This window comes from Mesoplodon bidens (genome assembly GCF_964165515.1).
Source record: "Mesoplodon bidens genome assembly, chromosome: 5".
NCBI classification, from domain to species: domain Eukaryota; kingdom Metazoa; phylum Chordata; class Mammalia; order Artiodactyla; family Ziphiidae; genus Mesoplodon; species Mesoplodon bidens.
In genome coordinates, this window is record NC_138161.1 from 65,748,579 (window position 1) to 65,767,492 (window position 18,914).

General features: G+C 39.5%; 1 protein-coding gene across 1 annotated transcript in view; it reads right to left on the reverse strand.

Annotated features, from left to right (window-relative positions):
* Nucleotides 1-934: 934 nt before the first annotated feature.
* The window catches only part of IGSF11 (immunoglobulin superfamily member 11), a 151,641-nt gene continuing 133,661 nt past the window's right edge, over nucleotides 935-18,914 (reverse strand). Inside the window, exons 5-7 of the mRNA XM_081235539.1 lie at nucleotides 5,761-5,883; nucleotides 4,799-4,949; nucleotides 935-3,183 (exon numbers count right to left, since the gene is read on the reverse strand). Coding sequence (XP_081091665.1) covers nucleotides 2,739-3,183; nucleotides 4,799-4,949; nucleotides 5,761-5,883 — 719 coding nt within the window. The 3' untranslated portion in view covers nucleotides 935-2,738. The remainder of the gene's footprint in view (nucleotides 3,184-4,798; nucleotides 4,950-5,760; nucleotides 5,884-18,914) is intronic.

The following is an 18,914-nucleotide window of genomic DNA, read 5'->3' on the forward strand; positions in this document are numbered from 1 at the left end:
AATGTTACATACTGCATGATTCCACTCATATAGCATTCTTGAAATGACAAGTTATAGAGATGGAGAAGAGATTAGGGATTATGGACTTGGGGAGGAAGGAGGTGGCTATGACTATAAAAGAATAGCTCAAGGAATCCTGTATCCAGAGTGTGGTGGTGGCCACACAAATCTACACGTGATAAAATTCCATAAAACTAACGCACATGTGCGCGCATGCGCGCGCGCACACACACACACACACACACAGCAGTGCATGTACAATGTTGAAATCTGAATACGGTGGATGGATTGTATCCATATCAGTATGTGATACTGTATAATAGTTATGCAAGATATTACCCTTTGGAAAAATTAGGTGAAGGGTATATGGGAATCTCTATTATTTCTTATAAACTGCATGTAAATACATAATTATCTCAAATAAAAAGCTAAAGGAATGACCCAATATACATCAAGAGCTACAATCATGACCATAACTTTCTGAACTGAAACTTGGCAACTCTAGTTCAGAAATCATCATTTATCTACTCAATACCCATACTAGGTAGGCATTGTGCTAGGTGACAGAGATACAGGGTGAAAAAGACAGTCATGGATCCTGTCTTCATGAACTTCCAGATAAAGAAATATGAAAGTGGCTCAGTGTATGAAAAGGATCATCACATCTTCAATCACACATGTGATAAATGGACTCCAATTTCTAATGATAAGAGTAGAGCTAAGTAATTTTTGGAATACTATATGCTCATTAAAATTATTATAAATACTATTTTACAGAATGGAAAATGTTTACAGCATTAAGAGAACACTAAGTACAAAATCATATATTCATTAGTATATGATAATTAATGACAACTTGTTTTTATATGAATAAACCTTTTATTGAATTTTAGATAATTAGAAAGAATAAAGAAATGCAAGATAAATGCTTTCTAAACAACATCTGATAGTATCATCTTATCTGTCATGGCATTTTCACTCCTCTTTATAAAAAGTATAGACATTCATTTATTTAAATTTTTACAAAGTCAAGAACCGTCAAACGGAAAAAATAAGTAATGCTAAAGTAAATTCAGCTCTTCATCAATATTGGAATGATTGCAATGGTTAGGTTCTGAGCTTAGCCCTCTTGGAAAAATAGTGTATGCAGCAGCTGTTGGTTTCCATTATTCAAATAAGCCTGAAAACCAGAAGGCCACTTCCTGTGACGACTGTGCTTGCAGGAAAAGAGGGCAAAAGCATAGTGGGAAGAGGGAATGAGAGACTACATCGGGGAAAGAAAAGATGCTCTTATCCAATCCTGGGGTCAGCCTCATAAATAATTTAGGAAACAAATCTGGGAAGAAATCATTTGTGTTGCTTAAAGTGTGATTAAGGCGAGAGAGTCACCGATACAAGCACGGCCAGATCTACAGAGCACAAATAAGAGTGGGGAGTCTGCAAATTACCTGGTGAACTCCCAGGGCCAGGTAATTAATCGCAAAGAATCTCTTTACAGTGGTGTAAAACGCATCTGGGCAAAGTTGCAACCCTGAGCTGTGACAAGAACAAGGGAGAGCCTCCCAGGAGCATATCTGAAGACATCCCTTTTGTCTCAGTCTTATCTCTTTTGCAAAAATAATCATTTTGAGAAAAACAAAAACAAAGCAACTGCTGCCCTCCCTGTAACAACCCAGTAACCTCAACTTGTCAAACAAGGAGAAAGTTATCTACCGCAGTACAAAGGCATGGGGTGCTGCCCTCATTAAGAGTAACCTGGTGTGACAGCAAGGGAGACCTGGACGGCCCTGCTCTGAGAGGCTGACAGGAATTCCCTTCCACCCGCCTCCCTGCTCCTGTGCTGCCCGCTTGAACTAGGTCTTGCCGCCTGCCGGGCTCAACGAACAAGCTCACTGGACGTGGCGTTAGTAGTAGGTCTTTTCCTTCCTAGCCCAATGCCTCTCTCGTATTTGTTTTTAAAAACAACAGTTTTCATTTAAAAAATATTTTCCCAGGAAATAATGAACAGTAACTGTCATGGGCCTATAACAGACCCTAGAAAAACATAGACAGGCAATAATCTGTCAATATAGCAATATTCCAAATATGAAATTCATGGTCCAGGAAGAGATAAATAAATAAATATGAAGGGGCTTCTCCAAGAAGTTTCTAGTTTTCACCCATTCCTTACTGAATACTGTTGGTGTAAAAAGTTTTGATTCTACGATACAAGAGCCAGCCCTGCTAGGACCAGTATTCGCCATTTATGCCATTTTCCCCCCTACCTCAAGAGGGGACAGGAAAAGGCAGGATGTACCACAGGGTTGCTCAGTATGTTTCTAAAGACACCTATCTTTTTAAATAATTTCATTATTTAAACTCCATCTGGCACTTTAGTCTCTTGAAAAATTATTACGTTAGACATGAATTAAAAAATAAGCCCATCTGGACTGCAGTTTGGGCTTTAAATGCTATTCTGCTCTTCTACCTTTTTCCTTGGCTTGGCACATGTGTGAGATCCAGCTTTTTGAACAGAATCCTGGGACAGCTGGGGTGGGGGGGGAAATAAGTCTTCATGCCGGAGCATCCCAGTTCATTTTACCAATCTTAGAAGCCAGGTCACAGCCCTGCCTCCTTCTTTGTGCTTTTTACTAGGGTCATTGTCAGGAAACTGTCTTTCCCAACACGCCACCACCCCGCCCCGCCCTGGAATGGGGGCACCCTTTGCTTCTTCTCTGCACACTCCATCTGCTTGCGTCCTAGACCAGGGAGCCAGCCCGACTCTGGGCTGGAACCATGACAGGGACAGCACCAATGCGCTCCAGGCTTGCTTGGCTGATGGTGTAGGAGTGTGTGTACTGAGCCCGGGGCTTCCTGCTGACTGAGCCGTTGCTCCTGGACATGGCCTGCGGTGACGACCCTCTGTTGGCTGTCACTACCAGGGTCTTCTGTGGGGCTGGGGCCAGATGGCTGCCGTTGGCATAGATGGATGGTATGTTGGCGTGGCCCGAGTGGAGGGAGAAGGACTGGCGCAAGTCACTGAAGTGGTCAAGCGACTCTGTGTTTCTGTGCATTTTGGGATTGTTGCTCCAGCAGCGGCTGTTATAGGTATTGGAAGAGGTAAATGTGTTGCTCTCTGAGGAGGACACCTCGGTGTGAAATGCTTTGGCAGAAGAAGGACATTTAGGTGGAAGATCATCCTCCCTGAAAATGAACAAAAATAAAGCTGTCGTTAGGATTTACTTGAGGTTCACCCTACCTACCTGCCCAGGACTCTGTCTTCTCATGTTCAGGTGAATATGTCTGTGAAATTCAAACCCTCAGGACAGACCACACTATCATGAAAGCAAACATGGCAGTCCTGGTGGCCTCGGCTTTGACATTCATTCCCTTTAAGACAATGCTTAGGAAAAATTCTCCCTCAGCTTCTCAGTCCCCAAGAGTAACCAAGAAAGTAGTATCAAATCTCTCAAAAACTGTGTCTTCCAATATAACTGAAAAATATATATGTGTGTGTGTATGTATATGTGTGTGTGTGTGTGTGTGTGTGTATATTTTTTTTTTCTCTAAATAGGAAAATAGTCCATGAAGAAATCCACTGAACTAGCTGCTGTAAGGCTAGGAAACCAAACTACGGGTGTAGGAACTTCAAAAAACTATTAGAATTGGCCTGATGTTATTGTCTTTTGGGGTTTGAGAAATCACTGTGGTATGCTGATGAGAGGTTTTTCTCATTAATCTTACACTGGGATGAAATCTGTCCCTGCATAGGGTCCAAACCCTTAAGAATTATAAGAGGCTAAGAGAAGTCATTAAGTTAATTTAAGATGTTAACTAATTCATTTACCATTTTTTGAGTACCAGGCATTTTACTAGATGTTTCATGTGAGAAAAAGACAGCTCCTCTACCCAAGAAGCCTATGGTCAAATGAGGGTGACAATCAATGCAAGAACATCTGCAAGTCTTAAAGGTTGGACAAGGGCCTAAGTCAACTTATGTGAGGAGGTGATGCCTGGACTAGTCTTAAACCAGATCAAGGAATGTACTGAAGTGATGGATGCAAAGGGAAGGAGTATGGTCCAGGAACAAGGTGGAGGCTACAGGAAAGGCCCTGAGGCATGAGAGAAGACAACAGACTGGAACACAAAGTGATCAGGGAAGTTGTGAGAGATAAAAGCAGGGAAGCAGGGAAGGGTCAGATTCTGAAGGGCTGTGTACGTAATGCTAAGTAGACTGGAGTCATTAAAGCATTTTCAATAAGGATATTGATGCGATGCCATCTAAGACTGAGCCTGAACCCCCATATCTCCACAATACGGCAAGAGTCACCTTTCTTTCAAGATCGTTTGACATTGTTTCCTTAAGATGTTCATATTCTTGACTGAACTATTTTCAACCAGGCCATACTGCTTTGGTCTACCTGTACAGGTGCTGTTCTTTCTTGCTTTATGTTCGCATCATTTATAAATGCCAATATTAAACACATGTCCTAAACTCACTTTTCTACTATGGCAGCCGCCTAACCCCACCCACCCTGAAGCTATGGGAAGAAACGGGGGAATTCTTCACTTGTGTCCTCCTAGTTGGGCACATGCTAGACTACCCTACCCACCTCCCACCTTTCATGATCCAGTAAATAAAGCTGAGAAGTAAGTACCATGAGGAAGAGTGATATAACATACAAGAAACTATCATTTGGCCACTTTAACTACCTTGGTTAAAGTCATAAGATTAGCAAAGAAATCTTAGCTGCCAAAATGAATAGAAATACAGACATTGGCTATGCCAATGTCAGGATAAATTATCTGGCATACAAACCTTATTTCATTAGGAATTTCTTCTTCCTCCTCTTCTTTATTTTTGCTTCTCCAGTAAAAGAATGCCCCTAAAATTAGTGCAATGCAAAAAATGATAATAACTGCACCAGTGCCAATGGCTCCAGCTATTACTCCAATGCTCCTGGGCTGGGCTGCAAAATATATTTAAGGTATATTTAAAGAAAAAAAAAGGAGAGAGAGAGAGAAAGAGAAATAGAATATGCTCACACGACTTCATAAACATAAAAGGCTACCAAAGAATCTTCTTAAAATGTACAAAATTGCCTACAGTATTGTATCCATTTAAAGTTAAACCTCACTTAATTTTCTGTATCCCCAGTGGCTAGGACTAACACACAACAGGCTCACAAACATTTATTGAATGAATGAGCAATTCGTTCAATAAACGAACAGCTGTAGGAGAGCCACAACCAGGGCAGAGCAGGAAAAAGACCATACCTGACTACTTGCCTGACCTGCCCCAAATGAACCTGGCAAGCAGTAGGATAACCTGTTACCTCATCACAGCCAGATCATTCCCTTTTGCAACTGGAATTCAAACAACCCAGAATCCTCAATTAAAGAGAAAATTTCTGCACTGCTTATGTATGACCTGGGCACCCAACATTTAAGCAGATATAAGGGATTAGGAAAAAATACAAGAAGGTCTTGCCATGACCGTAAGATCATTACAAATTTTTAATATGTCTATAGCACTATATAATCAGAACTGATCTGACTAATGATCCTGAGAAGACATTTTATCATAAAGAAGAAGTCGTATTGCTGAGGCTGAGAAGTATACTAACACATCTATTAAATATCTTCAGTAATGATTAAAATCAAAAGAATTTCTATTTAATCTTCAAACAACCTCTAAACAAGCAGAACTTTTCATTCCCTAGTTTAGCAAAGATCTTGGCATTCAGACCCAGAGTGGACATCAGAATTTTACATACTTACGAGAAATAACCTGGAGATCCAAAAGACAGGTGCTGGTCCCAATGGCATTAGAAGCCACGCACTGGTACAAACCTGATGACAGGGCGCTGATGTTCCGGATGGTGACTGTTCCCTGGACCTGGTCTGTCACAAAAGTAACAGTCAAGTGAGGATTTAGGTAAGAAAACCAAAGAAATCAGCAGAAGACTATAAAAAGAGATAAACAGTGAAGAGCTATCAATACCTTTTTTTGGAGAGATTTTTTTGGTTCACGAAGGTTAAAGACTAAAATAATAACATACGTTAAAGACCCGGAGCTATAGAGGACTGTCCTAAATAAGGGCAGTCTTAGAACTTAATCTGCAGATTAGTGTGAGGTCCTAAAGGTGAGCAGCCTTCCCTGAGGAAATGTTGGCTAATGCCTATTTTCGAGAATTTATGATCAGAAACACCAAATTTTAATTCTGAGGAAATGCAATAACATACAAAGTTCAACTCATTTTAATAATGTCTGCTTCATACTTGACGGAAAACATATCCTCTCTGTGCTCAAGGGTGTAGACTGTTACTCCCTTCCAACAACTATGAGAACCGTTTGTGTAAGTCCAGCTCCTCCAAGAAGTGGACACCAAGACAAGCAGGAGGTTTACTGGAGGAAATGGCAGTAAGGGAAACGGAGAGGAACCTGGAGGAAGCAAGGAGAGGCTCAGACTGCAACACAGCCTTAAGGAAGTTTCCACCAGGCTGATGGGGAGTCCTTGAGCCGAGGTCACCTGTTAAAGGCGTCTTAGACCTTGCAGGAACGGGCCTGCATTAGCAGCCCCACTGTGCCCAGTGACTGGCTGGGAGCTGCCCAGGCGAAGCATGGCCTGGGTGCGAAGCAGTGGTGGATGCTGCGGGAAGCCACTGGGGCTGTCAGTCAATTACGTTCCCACAGCAGGAGATCTGAGCCATGCATTTCCCAGGTGACCACACTGCTATTACCAAGAAATATTGCAGTGGTTCACATTTTAGTAACTTATCAACATTAGGATAGTTGATTTATTCCTTACAAACAAAACGCAAATGACTTACAGTGATAATAAAACCCTAAGTTAATAGTTATTACTACGTGCCAAGCACTGGCTAAGCTTTTACACATATGATCTCAATCTTTACACTAACTCTTAGCAGTATTGTTATCATCAATCCCATTGAACAGATAAGGAAACCGAGGCTTTAGATGAGTGATAAGATTACACAGCTGGGCAACAGGAGCTGAACGGAGGGCTGTCCTACCTCTAAGCTCAGGCTGCACTGTGGTCTCCCTCAGGAGACCACTCAGCCACTCACCGCTCAAAAAAAGCAGCAAGTCAGGAAAAGCCTCCTGGTGGCACACTGCTGGCACAAAGTCCACATACTCGTAGGGCAACACCTGGAGCTATCTCTAGCCTGTGCTGACAACTTTCACATGAAACTAAGATTTAGTCACCTAGTTTCTTCCGGCAACCTTCATTTCTATTTAGATCAAAGGCAGAAGCAGAGTCATTTAACAAATAAATATTTATTGAGCACCTTTCTGTGTGCTGGATAGTTTTTGAGGATGGTTATATCATGATGAACAAGACACACCCAGCCCTGTACCTTAAAGAGACAAGTAGGTGAGAAATCACAATAAGTGGGGTAAGTGTCATCACTAGAGGATACAGAGTGCTTAAGAGGGGCATCTAGTGAGGATGAGCAAATTCTGAAAGACCCCCAGACAGCAACCGCCCTCAGGGTTATCTCCCTGCCTTCTAACATAATATAGTGGGTAGTGTTAACAAATGACTCACCAAACACACCCTGAAATTAACTTCAATATACAGGCCAGGGAAGAGAGGGTTGGGTTTTTTTTTTTTTTTTTTGCTTTTGTTTTTGTTTTTTAATGGGAGCATTTAAATGGTCGAACCCATACTATATGGATATCTTACTTACTATATAGATATCTTACTATATGGATATCTTACTATATGGATATCTTACTTACTATATAGATATCTTACTATATGGATATCTTACTAGATGGATATCTTACTAGATGGATATCTTACTGACTTATACTTATGTCTTACTTGGACATTTGAATTGTACTGTACACACCCAAGTCAATATACTTGGTGGTTATTTGGTTCACACTTGTGTGTTATTTCCTTTTCCTTAAAAACAAACAACTCTGATGGCTACCAATGTATGAGGTTTTTCAGTGAATTCACTCAGATAATTGGGTCCGTCTGGAGGGAAATTGTTTTCTCCTCCTCCGTGTTCTATCTGATTTCCCGGGCTCTCCTTAACCATCCCTCCTATGTGCTCCCCAGCACCCTGTAATCCCTAGTGCTGGAACTTACCCCATTATTATAATTTCTTGCCTACTTGCCTCATTAAGAAAAGGGACTCTGTTTGTCTTGTTCATCACTGAATCATCATCCTCAGAAATTACCCAGCACACAGAAAGGTGCTCAATAAATAAATAAATGGGCTATCTTCTTGCGTGTCTATTGTGTACCACCATACACTGCACTAAGAGCTTTACATGTCTCATTTAATCTTACAAACCTTAAGTTTTATATTCCCTACTTTTCAAAGATGAAAAAGCTCAGAGAAGCTATGCAATTGGTCCAAGATCACACAGTACACAAGTAGCAGCACAAAAAATCAGGTCCGTCATGTCCAAAGCTCATAACCACCATGCACACACCTGACTTTCTTGTAAGGTATTTAAAACCACAATATTCTGTGAGATGCATCTATAGGATATTTCCTAACCTTGCAATCAATGTCCCAATGCTGTGAGTATTAAACTAAGCCGTCTGTCTAACCCCACCTTCAATATGTTAGCAAATGTCATCATGCAAGAAAACCATAATCTCTGGGCAACTAACCCCACAATTTCACACACTGTGTTGTTGTTTTCCTAAATCCTGAAATTCTAGAAATTTGATCAGCTCACACCAAACCAGTGATTTTGTTGACACTTCCATAGAGAGAATTTGGTAAATTTTTAACAGCTGATCTAAGCAGCATTCTGGCACACAGAAAGAGGTAAACTGTAAAGATTCTAAAATAAAATAAAATGACAACTTCAAAAAAAAGGTGAAGTCACTGTTCCTTCCTCCTCAGTGAGGCTGACACACCACGCCGGAGTGAACTCAGAACGTAATCAGAGAATGGGACAGACACATGAGTAAGACAGGTCTAACCAGAAGCAGAAGAGGGCTGTTGAGGTAGTCGAGGCAACAACGCACCTCTGCAGCCAGCACCTGACTGCCCCCTGCCACGGGCACAGGGCCCTTTCTGAAACGAAGTGGGCTGATTCCTCAATCTGTCACTTCACTTGGCCTGCTCTGGAGCAGAGTCATTTGTTGAAATGAAGTTAGAGAATAAATCTTCTTTAGATCTTCTTTCTTTTAAAGAATAGGGGAAGTTCAGCAGTGTGGATCTGCAGTTTGGAAAGCAACAAATTGCATCACACCCCAGTTCACAGCAATACTGTATCCCACACAAGCTGTGTATCTGGACCAGAAGCCCTACAGAATTTAGAGAGAAATAAATATAAGTGCACATTTCCACTTCCATCCTTTCTCCTTAGCTCCAGAACCACTTCTCTGCTGCCTAGTAGACGGTGCACTGGCTAAGGGCATGTGTTCTAGACTCAGGCAGCCTGGCGTGGAACCTGCTCTACCACCTGCTAGCCAGGTGGTCAGGAATGTGCTACCTCTTCTGCATCTATGTTTTTGATTCCTCGTGTGTGACATGGAACTGCCAACATGCTTCTAAATCACAGGCTACTGTGAGGACTGAGTGAGATAATGCACAGTGCCTGGCAAGGCTTCCACGTTGGAATTCCCTCTTGGCATCGCTTGGGAAATTTATATCTTTTTCTGATTCATAAGAAAAATCAAGAAATTGGGAAAATGTTGAATGTCTCCAAATCCCAATAAATATTAATACTCAGGATTGGAGCTTGAGAGATCAGACTTCCAAAATCAAATTATTCTATATTTTATATGATTTATGCATTTTAAAAATAATAATGCATGATCATAATAATAAACAGTGAGTCATTTCTTATATAAAAATTTCAGAAGTATTCTGTAGAAAAAAATAATGAATACATGGTTTATTGTTATTTGAACCAATATATTATGACATACTATATATTTCAAAAATATGTAAAAAATTATCTCAACCAGATATATTTGATGATAAAAAATAGTAAAAATGGGAACATTAACACAAAATAAATGCCAAAATAAAACCTATTTAAAAATTCAAAGATAGTATCACAAATACTTAATATTTAAACTCTGTCAGTCTAAAAGAAAATTTAAAAACACTATACAGCATTATGTATCCAACAGTCTTGATCTTTGTTTCATGCCAAATTTTCCAGACATAGAAAGAAAATTTTATTTCCTTTCTGTGTTGATGTTGGTTGAATTAGGATGGAGATGGACACGGGAGACAGAGAGAACCTGTCCCCACTAAGAGAACATCCTAAGCACCTCTGACGCAGACATGAAGACACACGCTGCTTCATATTAGTTCATCTCCTTTATGTAACAGTAAAAATACTCTGCCTTTTTGCCCTGATTTTCATTTTGTCACTGAAATAGGTATTACTTTTGTCAATTCAGATTTTAAATCCATTTCTGATTTCATGTCAGTGTATTCTACGGCAATATTCCCATCTACTTCTCTTTGCATTTCTGCTATTATTTTCAAAGAACTGTAATCTACGGCAAATACTCAAACACTAGAAAACACCAGTGGACATTACTGGGCAATATTTGAATAATGCAAGATTTATATCTCCTTGGTATTAATAACACTGCATAGAATCACACATCAAAATACTAAGCTAAGGATTTATTTTACTTCTAAAATCTGTTATTTATTGGAATACCACTCATGGCATTTGTATAAAATATAATGGCTCACCACTGGCAACAGGCGGGTCAGGAACACACACTTACAACATGGCAACAGCTACAATTAAGACTAACTGATTAGCTTGTGACTACTTTTCTCCTACATATTTCGGTCTAGGTTCCCAGAAATGCTGACTCTGAGCAGTCTTGCTTTTAACTTGATATCAGTAGATTCTTTCAGATCAAGATGTCTCTATGTTGATTGTTAAGATTTAATTATCAAAGGAGAATGGTGCTTAGTGCTCAAGAAACATCACCTGTTACCATTATCATTATTTCAGTCCCCATCTAGAGGTCTCAGAGGACCACTACCTCACTGCTTCCCTCAAGCAAAACTCTAAGTATATCTTCCCTGAGTTAATAGTTACTGTTCATTCAATAGCTTAAGACAGAAATCTCAGTTAACTTTGACTCTTCTCTGAGTCCCAGTGTATCATCAAGCTCCATGTCTTGTTGATTTCTGGCTTCCATCTTTCTCGAATCCCACCCTGCCTCTATCCATTCTCCATCCTTATCAGCAGGTCCTTAGTTCAGGCCTTCTTCATTTCTTGATGGAGCTATTATCAAAGCCTCCTATCTGTGACCTGGCTGCCAATCTCTCATCCTGATTGCTGAGGCTGTTTCTAAAATGCAGATCTAGATATCTTCTCTGGCTTTATAAAAAGGCCAGTCAATATCCACAGTCTCAAGGACAGCATCCAAATTCTTTGAAAGCTATACAATGACTCCCACAATCTGGACCTGAACTTGCCAACCTCCTCTCTGGTCAAACCTTCATGAATCTTTATGTCAGATCATGAATCTTTATTCACGATCAAAGGTCAAACCTTCGTGAATCTTTATTCATAATTCTTCTCACTTTAAAATGTCAAAATTTTTAGTGTGTGTGGGGTCAAGATGGTGGAGTAGGAGGACTGGGCTCATCTCCCTCATGAATACATCAAAGCTACAACTATATAAAGAACAAATCTCACTGAAATCAACCTGGGGACCAGCAGGATGGCTCTTCTACAACCAAGGCTGTAAAGAGAGATCCACACAGAGTCTGGTAGTAAGGGAGGAGAAGCGATCTGGTTGGGACCCCCACCTCTAGAGGGGGACACAGAAGAGGAGGGGATATCACAGGCTCGAGGATGCTCCCTGGGGAGCGAGGGGTCTGAGCCACATATTAGGCAGCCCAGCCCTGGGGTCCAGCACTAGGAAGACAAGCCCCCTTGGTGGTCTGAAAACTAACGTGGCTTACTGGAGGGCTGTAAGAAACCAAGACTACACTCTTGAAGAGTACATGCACAGACCTACTTGCTGCCAGTCTCAGCACAGAAGCAGCGGACTGGAAACTGTGTGGAGCTCTGGCCAGCCTGCCAGGACCACCCTGGCATGCCCCCATCTGGCAATGGCAACCTGCTCCAGCCCCTCTTGTTCCAAAGCTGCTCTCCACTAAGGTGGAGGCTGCTGTTGCCAACAAGTGTGCACACACTTTGAGAGAAGAGAACTTGGTCTGACCCCGGCCCTGCCTCTGACCAGGGCAAAGGCAGCCATGGCCAGTGCATGCTTTGGTGCACACACTCAGAAGGGTGAAAGGCTAGCTCCAGGGCAGAAACAGCCATCCCCTGAGCACGTGTCCCTGCACATACTGGGGAGGGAGCCAGCCCAGTAGTGTGGAACCAACCCCTCTGGCCCCGAACTAGCCTCTAACCCAGGTGCACACACTGGAGAAAAAGTGAAAGCAGCACAGAAGTGCAGCCCCAAACCCTCAGGTCCTGGCCATACCCCAAACCAAGGTTGAGAATGCCATCACACCTGGGAGAAATCCAATTCCCTCAGAGGTCCTGCTCCAACCCCTATGTCCCCAATCCCACCTCCTGATAGGGTGCTGATGGCCACTGAGCACAGGAGAAGCTCCAACTCACACCTGGCTCCAGCTCTAGGCCCTCCATCTCCATCCCTACCACCCATCAAGGTGGTAGCTGCCAGCACACCCCAGGTGAAGACACAGCCCATGCTCATTTCAGATCCAGTTCTCCCACCAAAGCCACTGGGCACATGAAGACTGCATAGGGACATTCCCACACAAGGACACACCTTCAAGACTGGGAAAGGTAACTGTTTCACCTAATTTCACAGAGTCAGAGAAAGTTAAACAAAATAAGAAGAGGAAGGAATATGTTTCAAGCAAAAAACAAAAACAAAAACAAAAAACCTCGACAAAACCCTAATAAAACAGAGATAAGTAATTTACCTGATAAACAGTTCAAAGCAATGGTAATGAGAATGACAACTGAACTTGAGAAAAGAATATATGAACACAGTGAGAACTTTAATAGAGAACTAGAAAACATAAAAAAGAACCAGACACAGCAGAAAAATATAGTAAGTGAAATGAAAAATACAGTAGAGGGAATTAACAGCAGATAAAGTGATACAGGAGAATGCACAAGTGATCTGAAAGACAGAATAATGGAAATCACCCAGTCAGAACAGCAAAAAGAAAAACAGATTTAAAAAGTGAGAATAGTTTAAAGGACCTCGAGGACAACATAAGTGTACTAACATTTGCATTATAGGAGTCCTAGAAGGAGAAGACAGAGAGAGAGAAAGAAGTAGAAAATGTATTTGATGAAATTATGGTTGAAAACTTCCTGAACGTGAAAAAGGAAACAGATATACAGGTCCAAGAAGCACAGAGAGTCCCAAACAAGATGAACCCAAAGAGACTCACACCAAGAACAAAAATGGCAAAAGTTAAAGATAAAGAGAGAATTTTAGAAGCAGCAAGAGAAAAACCAAGAGTCACATACAAGGGAACCAATATAAAGCTATCAGCTGATTTTTCTGCAGAAACTTTGCAGGCCAGAAGGGAGTGGCATGATATATTCAAAGTGCTGAAAGGGAGAAAACCTACAACCTAGGACACTCTACCCTGCAAGGTTATCATTTACAATTGAAGGAGAGATACAAAGCTCCTCAAACAAGCAAAAACTGAGAGATCATCAATACTAAGCTGACCTTACAAGAAGCATTAGAGGGTCTTCTTTAAGTAAAAAACGGCTACAACAAGAAATAAGAAATTATAGGAAGGGAAAAATCCCACTGGTGAAAGCAAATATATAGGAAAGGCTCAGAATCAACCAGTTAAGCAAATGAGCATAAAGGTTATGAGACAAAAATTGTAAAGTCAACTTTAACTACAATAAACAGTTAAGGGATTGACACAAAGATATAAAATATGACATCAAAAACAGAAAATGTGGGGGAGAGGAATAAAAATGTAGTACTTTTAGAATGTGCTTAAACTTAAGTGACTATCAGTTTAAAACAAGCAACTATAATTATAGGTCAACATATATGAACTCCACGGTAAGAGAAAATCAAAAACCTACAATAGGTACACAAAAACTACAGAGAAAGAAACACAAACATAACACTAAAGAAAATCACCAAACCACAAGGGAAGAGACTAAAAGAAGAAGAAAAGAACAGGGAAGAACTACAAAAACAACCAGAAAACAAGTAATAAAATGGCAATAAGTACTTATCTATCAATAAGCACTTTAAATGTCAATGGACTAAATGCTCCAGTCAAAAGACATAGGGTGGCTGATGAGATAAAACAAACAAGACCCATCTATATGCTGCCTACAAGAGACTCACAGTGCTAAAACCCACATAGACTAAAAGTGGGAGAATGGAAAAAGATATTCCATGCAAATGGAAACAATAAGAAAGCTGGGGTAGCAACACTCATATCAGACAAAGTAGACTTTAAAATAAAGTCTATAAAAAAAGACAGGGCTGGGCCTCCCTGGTGGCGCAGTGGTTGAGAGTCCGCCTGCCGATGCAGGGGATACGGGTTCGTGCCCCGGTCTGGGGGGATCCCATATGCCGCGGAGCGGCTGGGCCCGTGAGCCATGGCCGTTGGGCCTGCGCGTCTGGAGCCTGTGCTCCGCAACGGGAGAGGCCACAAGAGTGAGAGGCCCGCATACCGCAAAAAAAAAAAAAAAAAAAAAAAAAAAAAAAAAAGACAGGGCTTCCCTGGTGGCGCAGTGGTTGGGAGTCCGCCTGCCGATGCAGGGGACACGGGTTCGTGCCCCGGTCTGGGAAGATCCCACATGCCGCGGAGCGGCTGGGCCCGTGAGCCATGGCTGCTGAGCCTGCGCATCTGGAGCCTGTGCTCTGCAAGGGGAGAGGCCACAACAGTGAGAGGCCCGCCTACCGCAAAAAAAAAAAAAAAAAAAAAAGACAAAAAGGTCATTATATAATGGTAAAGGGATCAATACAAGAGGAGGATGTAGAATTCATTAACATATATGCACATAATATAGGAACACCAAAATATATAAAGCAAATGTTAATAGATATAAAGGAAGAAATTGACAATAATACAATAATAGTAAGGGACATTAACACCTCACTTACATCAATGGATAGATCATCCAGACAGAATATCAATAAAGAAACAGTGGCCTTAAATGACACAGTAGACCAGATGGACTTAATAGATATCTATAGGACATTCCATACCAAACAAAAGAATGCATTCTTTTCAAATGCACATGGAATGTTCTCCAGGATAGATCAACTGTTAGGCCACAAAACAAGTCTCAACAAAATTAAAAGGGATATAAATTATATCAAACATATTTTCCAACCATAATTGTATGAAACTAGAAATCAATTATAGGAATAAAAATAGGAAAAACACAAATACATAGAGACTAAACAACATGTTACCAAAAAACTAATGGGTCAATGAAGAAATCAAAGAGGAAATCAGAAAATACCTTGAGACAAAAGAAAATAAAAACACAATTTTCCAAAATTTATGGGATGTAGCAAAAGCAGGTCTACTGGGGTAAGTTTATAGCAATACAGGCCTTCTTCAAGAAACAAGAAAAATCTCAAATAAACAACCTAACCTACCATCTAAAGAAATGAGGGGAAAAAAAAAAAAGTCAGAAAAAGGAAGGAAATAATAAAGATCAGAGTGGAAATAAATAAAAGAGACCAAAAGAAAAGAAAAGATCAGTGAAACCAAGACCTAGTTTTTCAAAAAGATAAGTAAAATTAATAAGCTTTTTGCCAGGCTCATTGAGAAAAAAAGAAAGAAGACACAAATAAACAAAATAAGAAATCAAAGAGAATAAATTACAACTGATATCACAGAAATACAATCATAAGAGAATACTATGAACAGTTATATGCTGACAAATTGGTCGAGCTAGAAGAGATGGATAAATTCCTAGAAACATACAATCTTCCAAGACTGAATCAGGAAGAAATAGATAACCTGAACAAACTGATTACTAGTATTGAAAATGAATCAGTAATTAAAAAAAAAAAAAAAAACCTCCCAACAAAGAAAAGTCCAGGACTAGATAGCTTCACAGGGGAATTCTACCAAACATATACAGAAGAGTTCATACCTATCCATCTTATACTGTTACAAAAATTAAAGAGGAAGGAACACTCCTAAATTCATTCTATGAGGCCACCATCACCCTGATACCAAAACTAGATAACAATACTACCCTAAAAATTACAGGTCAATATTTCTGAAGAACAAAGATGCAAAAACCCTCAATAAAATATCAGCAAACCAAATTCAACAGTATATAAAAAGAATCATACACCTTGATCAAGTAGGACTTATTCCAGGGATGCAAGGATGGTGTAGTATCCACAAATCAGTCAATGTGATATACCACATTAACAAAAGGAAGGATAAAAATCACATGATCATTTAGATAGATGCAGAAAAAGCATCTGACAAAATTCAACACCCATTCATGATAAAAAATTCTCAACATAGCTGGTATAAAAGAACATATCTCAAAATAATAAAGGCCATTTATGACAAACCCACAGCTAACAACATACTCAATGGGGAAAATCTGAGAGTTTTTCCTCTAAAATCAGGAACAAGACAAGCATGTCCATTCTCACTATTTCTATTTAATACAACATTGGAGGTCCTAACCACAGCTATCAGATAATAAAAATTTAAAAAGGGAAGAAGTAAAACTGTCACTATTTGAAGATGACACAATGCTGTATATAGAAAGCCCTAAATTCTCCACCAAAAAACTATTAAAACTAATAAATGAATTTAATCAAGTTGCATGATATAAGATCAATATACAGAGATCTGCTTCGTTTCTATACATCAATAATAAACTACCAGAAAGGGAATACAAGAAAGAATCCCATTTATAATCATAACAAAAAGAATAAAATACCTAGGAATAAATTTAACCAAGGAGATGAAACACCTATACTTAGAAAACTATAACACACTGATGAAGGAAACTGAACATGATACAAAGATATGGAAAGATAACCTGTGTTCATGGATTGGAAGAACTAATATTATTAAAATGTCCATACTAACCAAAGCAATCTACAGATTTAATGCAATCCCTATCAAAATACCCATGACATTTTTCACAGAAATAAAACAAATGATCCTAAGATTCATATGGAACTGCCAAAGACCCCTAATATCCAAAGCAATCTTTAGGGAGAAAAAAAACCCCAAAGCTGGAAGTATAATCCTCCCTGACTTCAGAATATAATACAAAGCTACAGTAATCAAAACAGTATGTTACAAAAAACAGACACATAGATCAATGAAACAGAACAGAGAGTCCAGAAATAAACTCATGCACACATGGGTCAGTCAATCTATAAGAAAGGAGGCAAAAATATACAATGGGAAAAGTCAGTCTCTTCTATGAGTGGTGTTGGGAAAACTGAACAGCTAGCTACCTGTAAAAAGATGAAATTAGAACATTTTGTCACACCACATACAAAAATAAATTCAAAATGGATTAAAGACTTAAATGTAGGATTGAAAACTATAAAACTCCTAGAAAAAAACACAGGCAATACACTCTTTCACATAAGTGTTACCAATATTTTTGGACCTGTTTCTTTAGGCAAGGGAAGCAAAAGCAATAATAAACAAATGGAATCTAATTAAACTTAAAGGCTTTTACACAGTGAAGGAAACCACATACAAAATGAAAAATATAACCTACTGAATGGGAGAAGATATTTGAAAATGGCATGCTGGTAATGGGTTAATATCCAAAATACATAAACAGTTCATATACCTCAATATCTAAAAAGCAAACAACCTGGTTAAAAATTGCGCAGACGACCTGACTAGACATTTTTCCGAAGAAGACATACAGATGGCCAACAGACATATGAAAATATGTTCAACATTGCTAGTCATCAGGGAAATGCAAATCGAAAGCACAACGAGCTATCACTTCACACTGTCAGAATTGCTACTGTAAAAAAGACAACAAATAATAAATGTTGGCAAGGATATAGAGAAAAGGGAACATACACTGTCAGTGGGAATGTAAATTTTTATACCCACTATGGAAAACAGCATGGAGGTTTTTCAAAGAAACTGAAAATAGAACTTCCATATGATCCAGCCATTCCACTGCTGGGTATATATCCAAAGAAAATGAAAACATAAATTCAAAAAGATGTATGCAACCTAATGTTCATAGCAGCATTATTTACAATAGCCAAAATATAGAAGCAACCTAAATGTCCATCAACAGATGAAAGGATAAAGAAGATGTGGTGGGGGGGAATACACGAATACACACACACACACACACACACACACACAGAGGAATACTCAGCCATAAAAAAGAATGAAATTTTGCCATTTGCAACAACATGGATGGGCCTGGAGGGTATTGTTCAGTGAGATAAGTCAGATAGAGAAAGACAAAAACTGTATGTTTTCACTTATATATGGAATCTAAAAAATAAAACAAATGAATGAACATAACAAAACAGACTCATAGATACAGAGACCAAACTAGGGGTTACCAGTGGGGAAAGTGGTTGGTAGAGGGTCAGGGAAGGGGAAGGGAATTAAGAGGTACAAACTACAAGGTATATATAAAAAAAAAAAGATACAATGATGTAATGTACAACACAGGAAATATAGCCAATATTTTATAATAACTTTAAATGGAGTATAATCTATAAAAATACTGAATCACCATGTTGTATATCTGAAACTAATATAACATTGTAAATCAACTATACTTCAACAAAAAAGTCAAACTTTTATGCTTGTAAGATTTTGCATGCATGGTTCTCTCTATTGATAATAACCGCTTTTACCTGGTAAAACATCTACTCATCCCTTAAGATCCTTTTCTTCTCAGGAATTTCATTCCCTGTAAAGTCCTT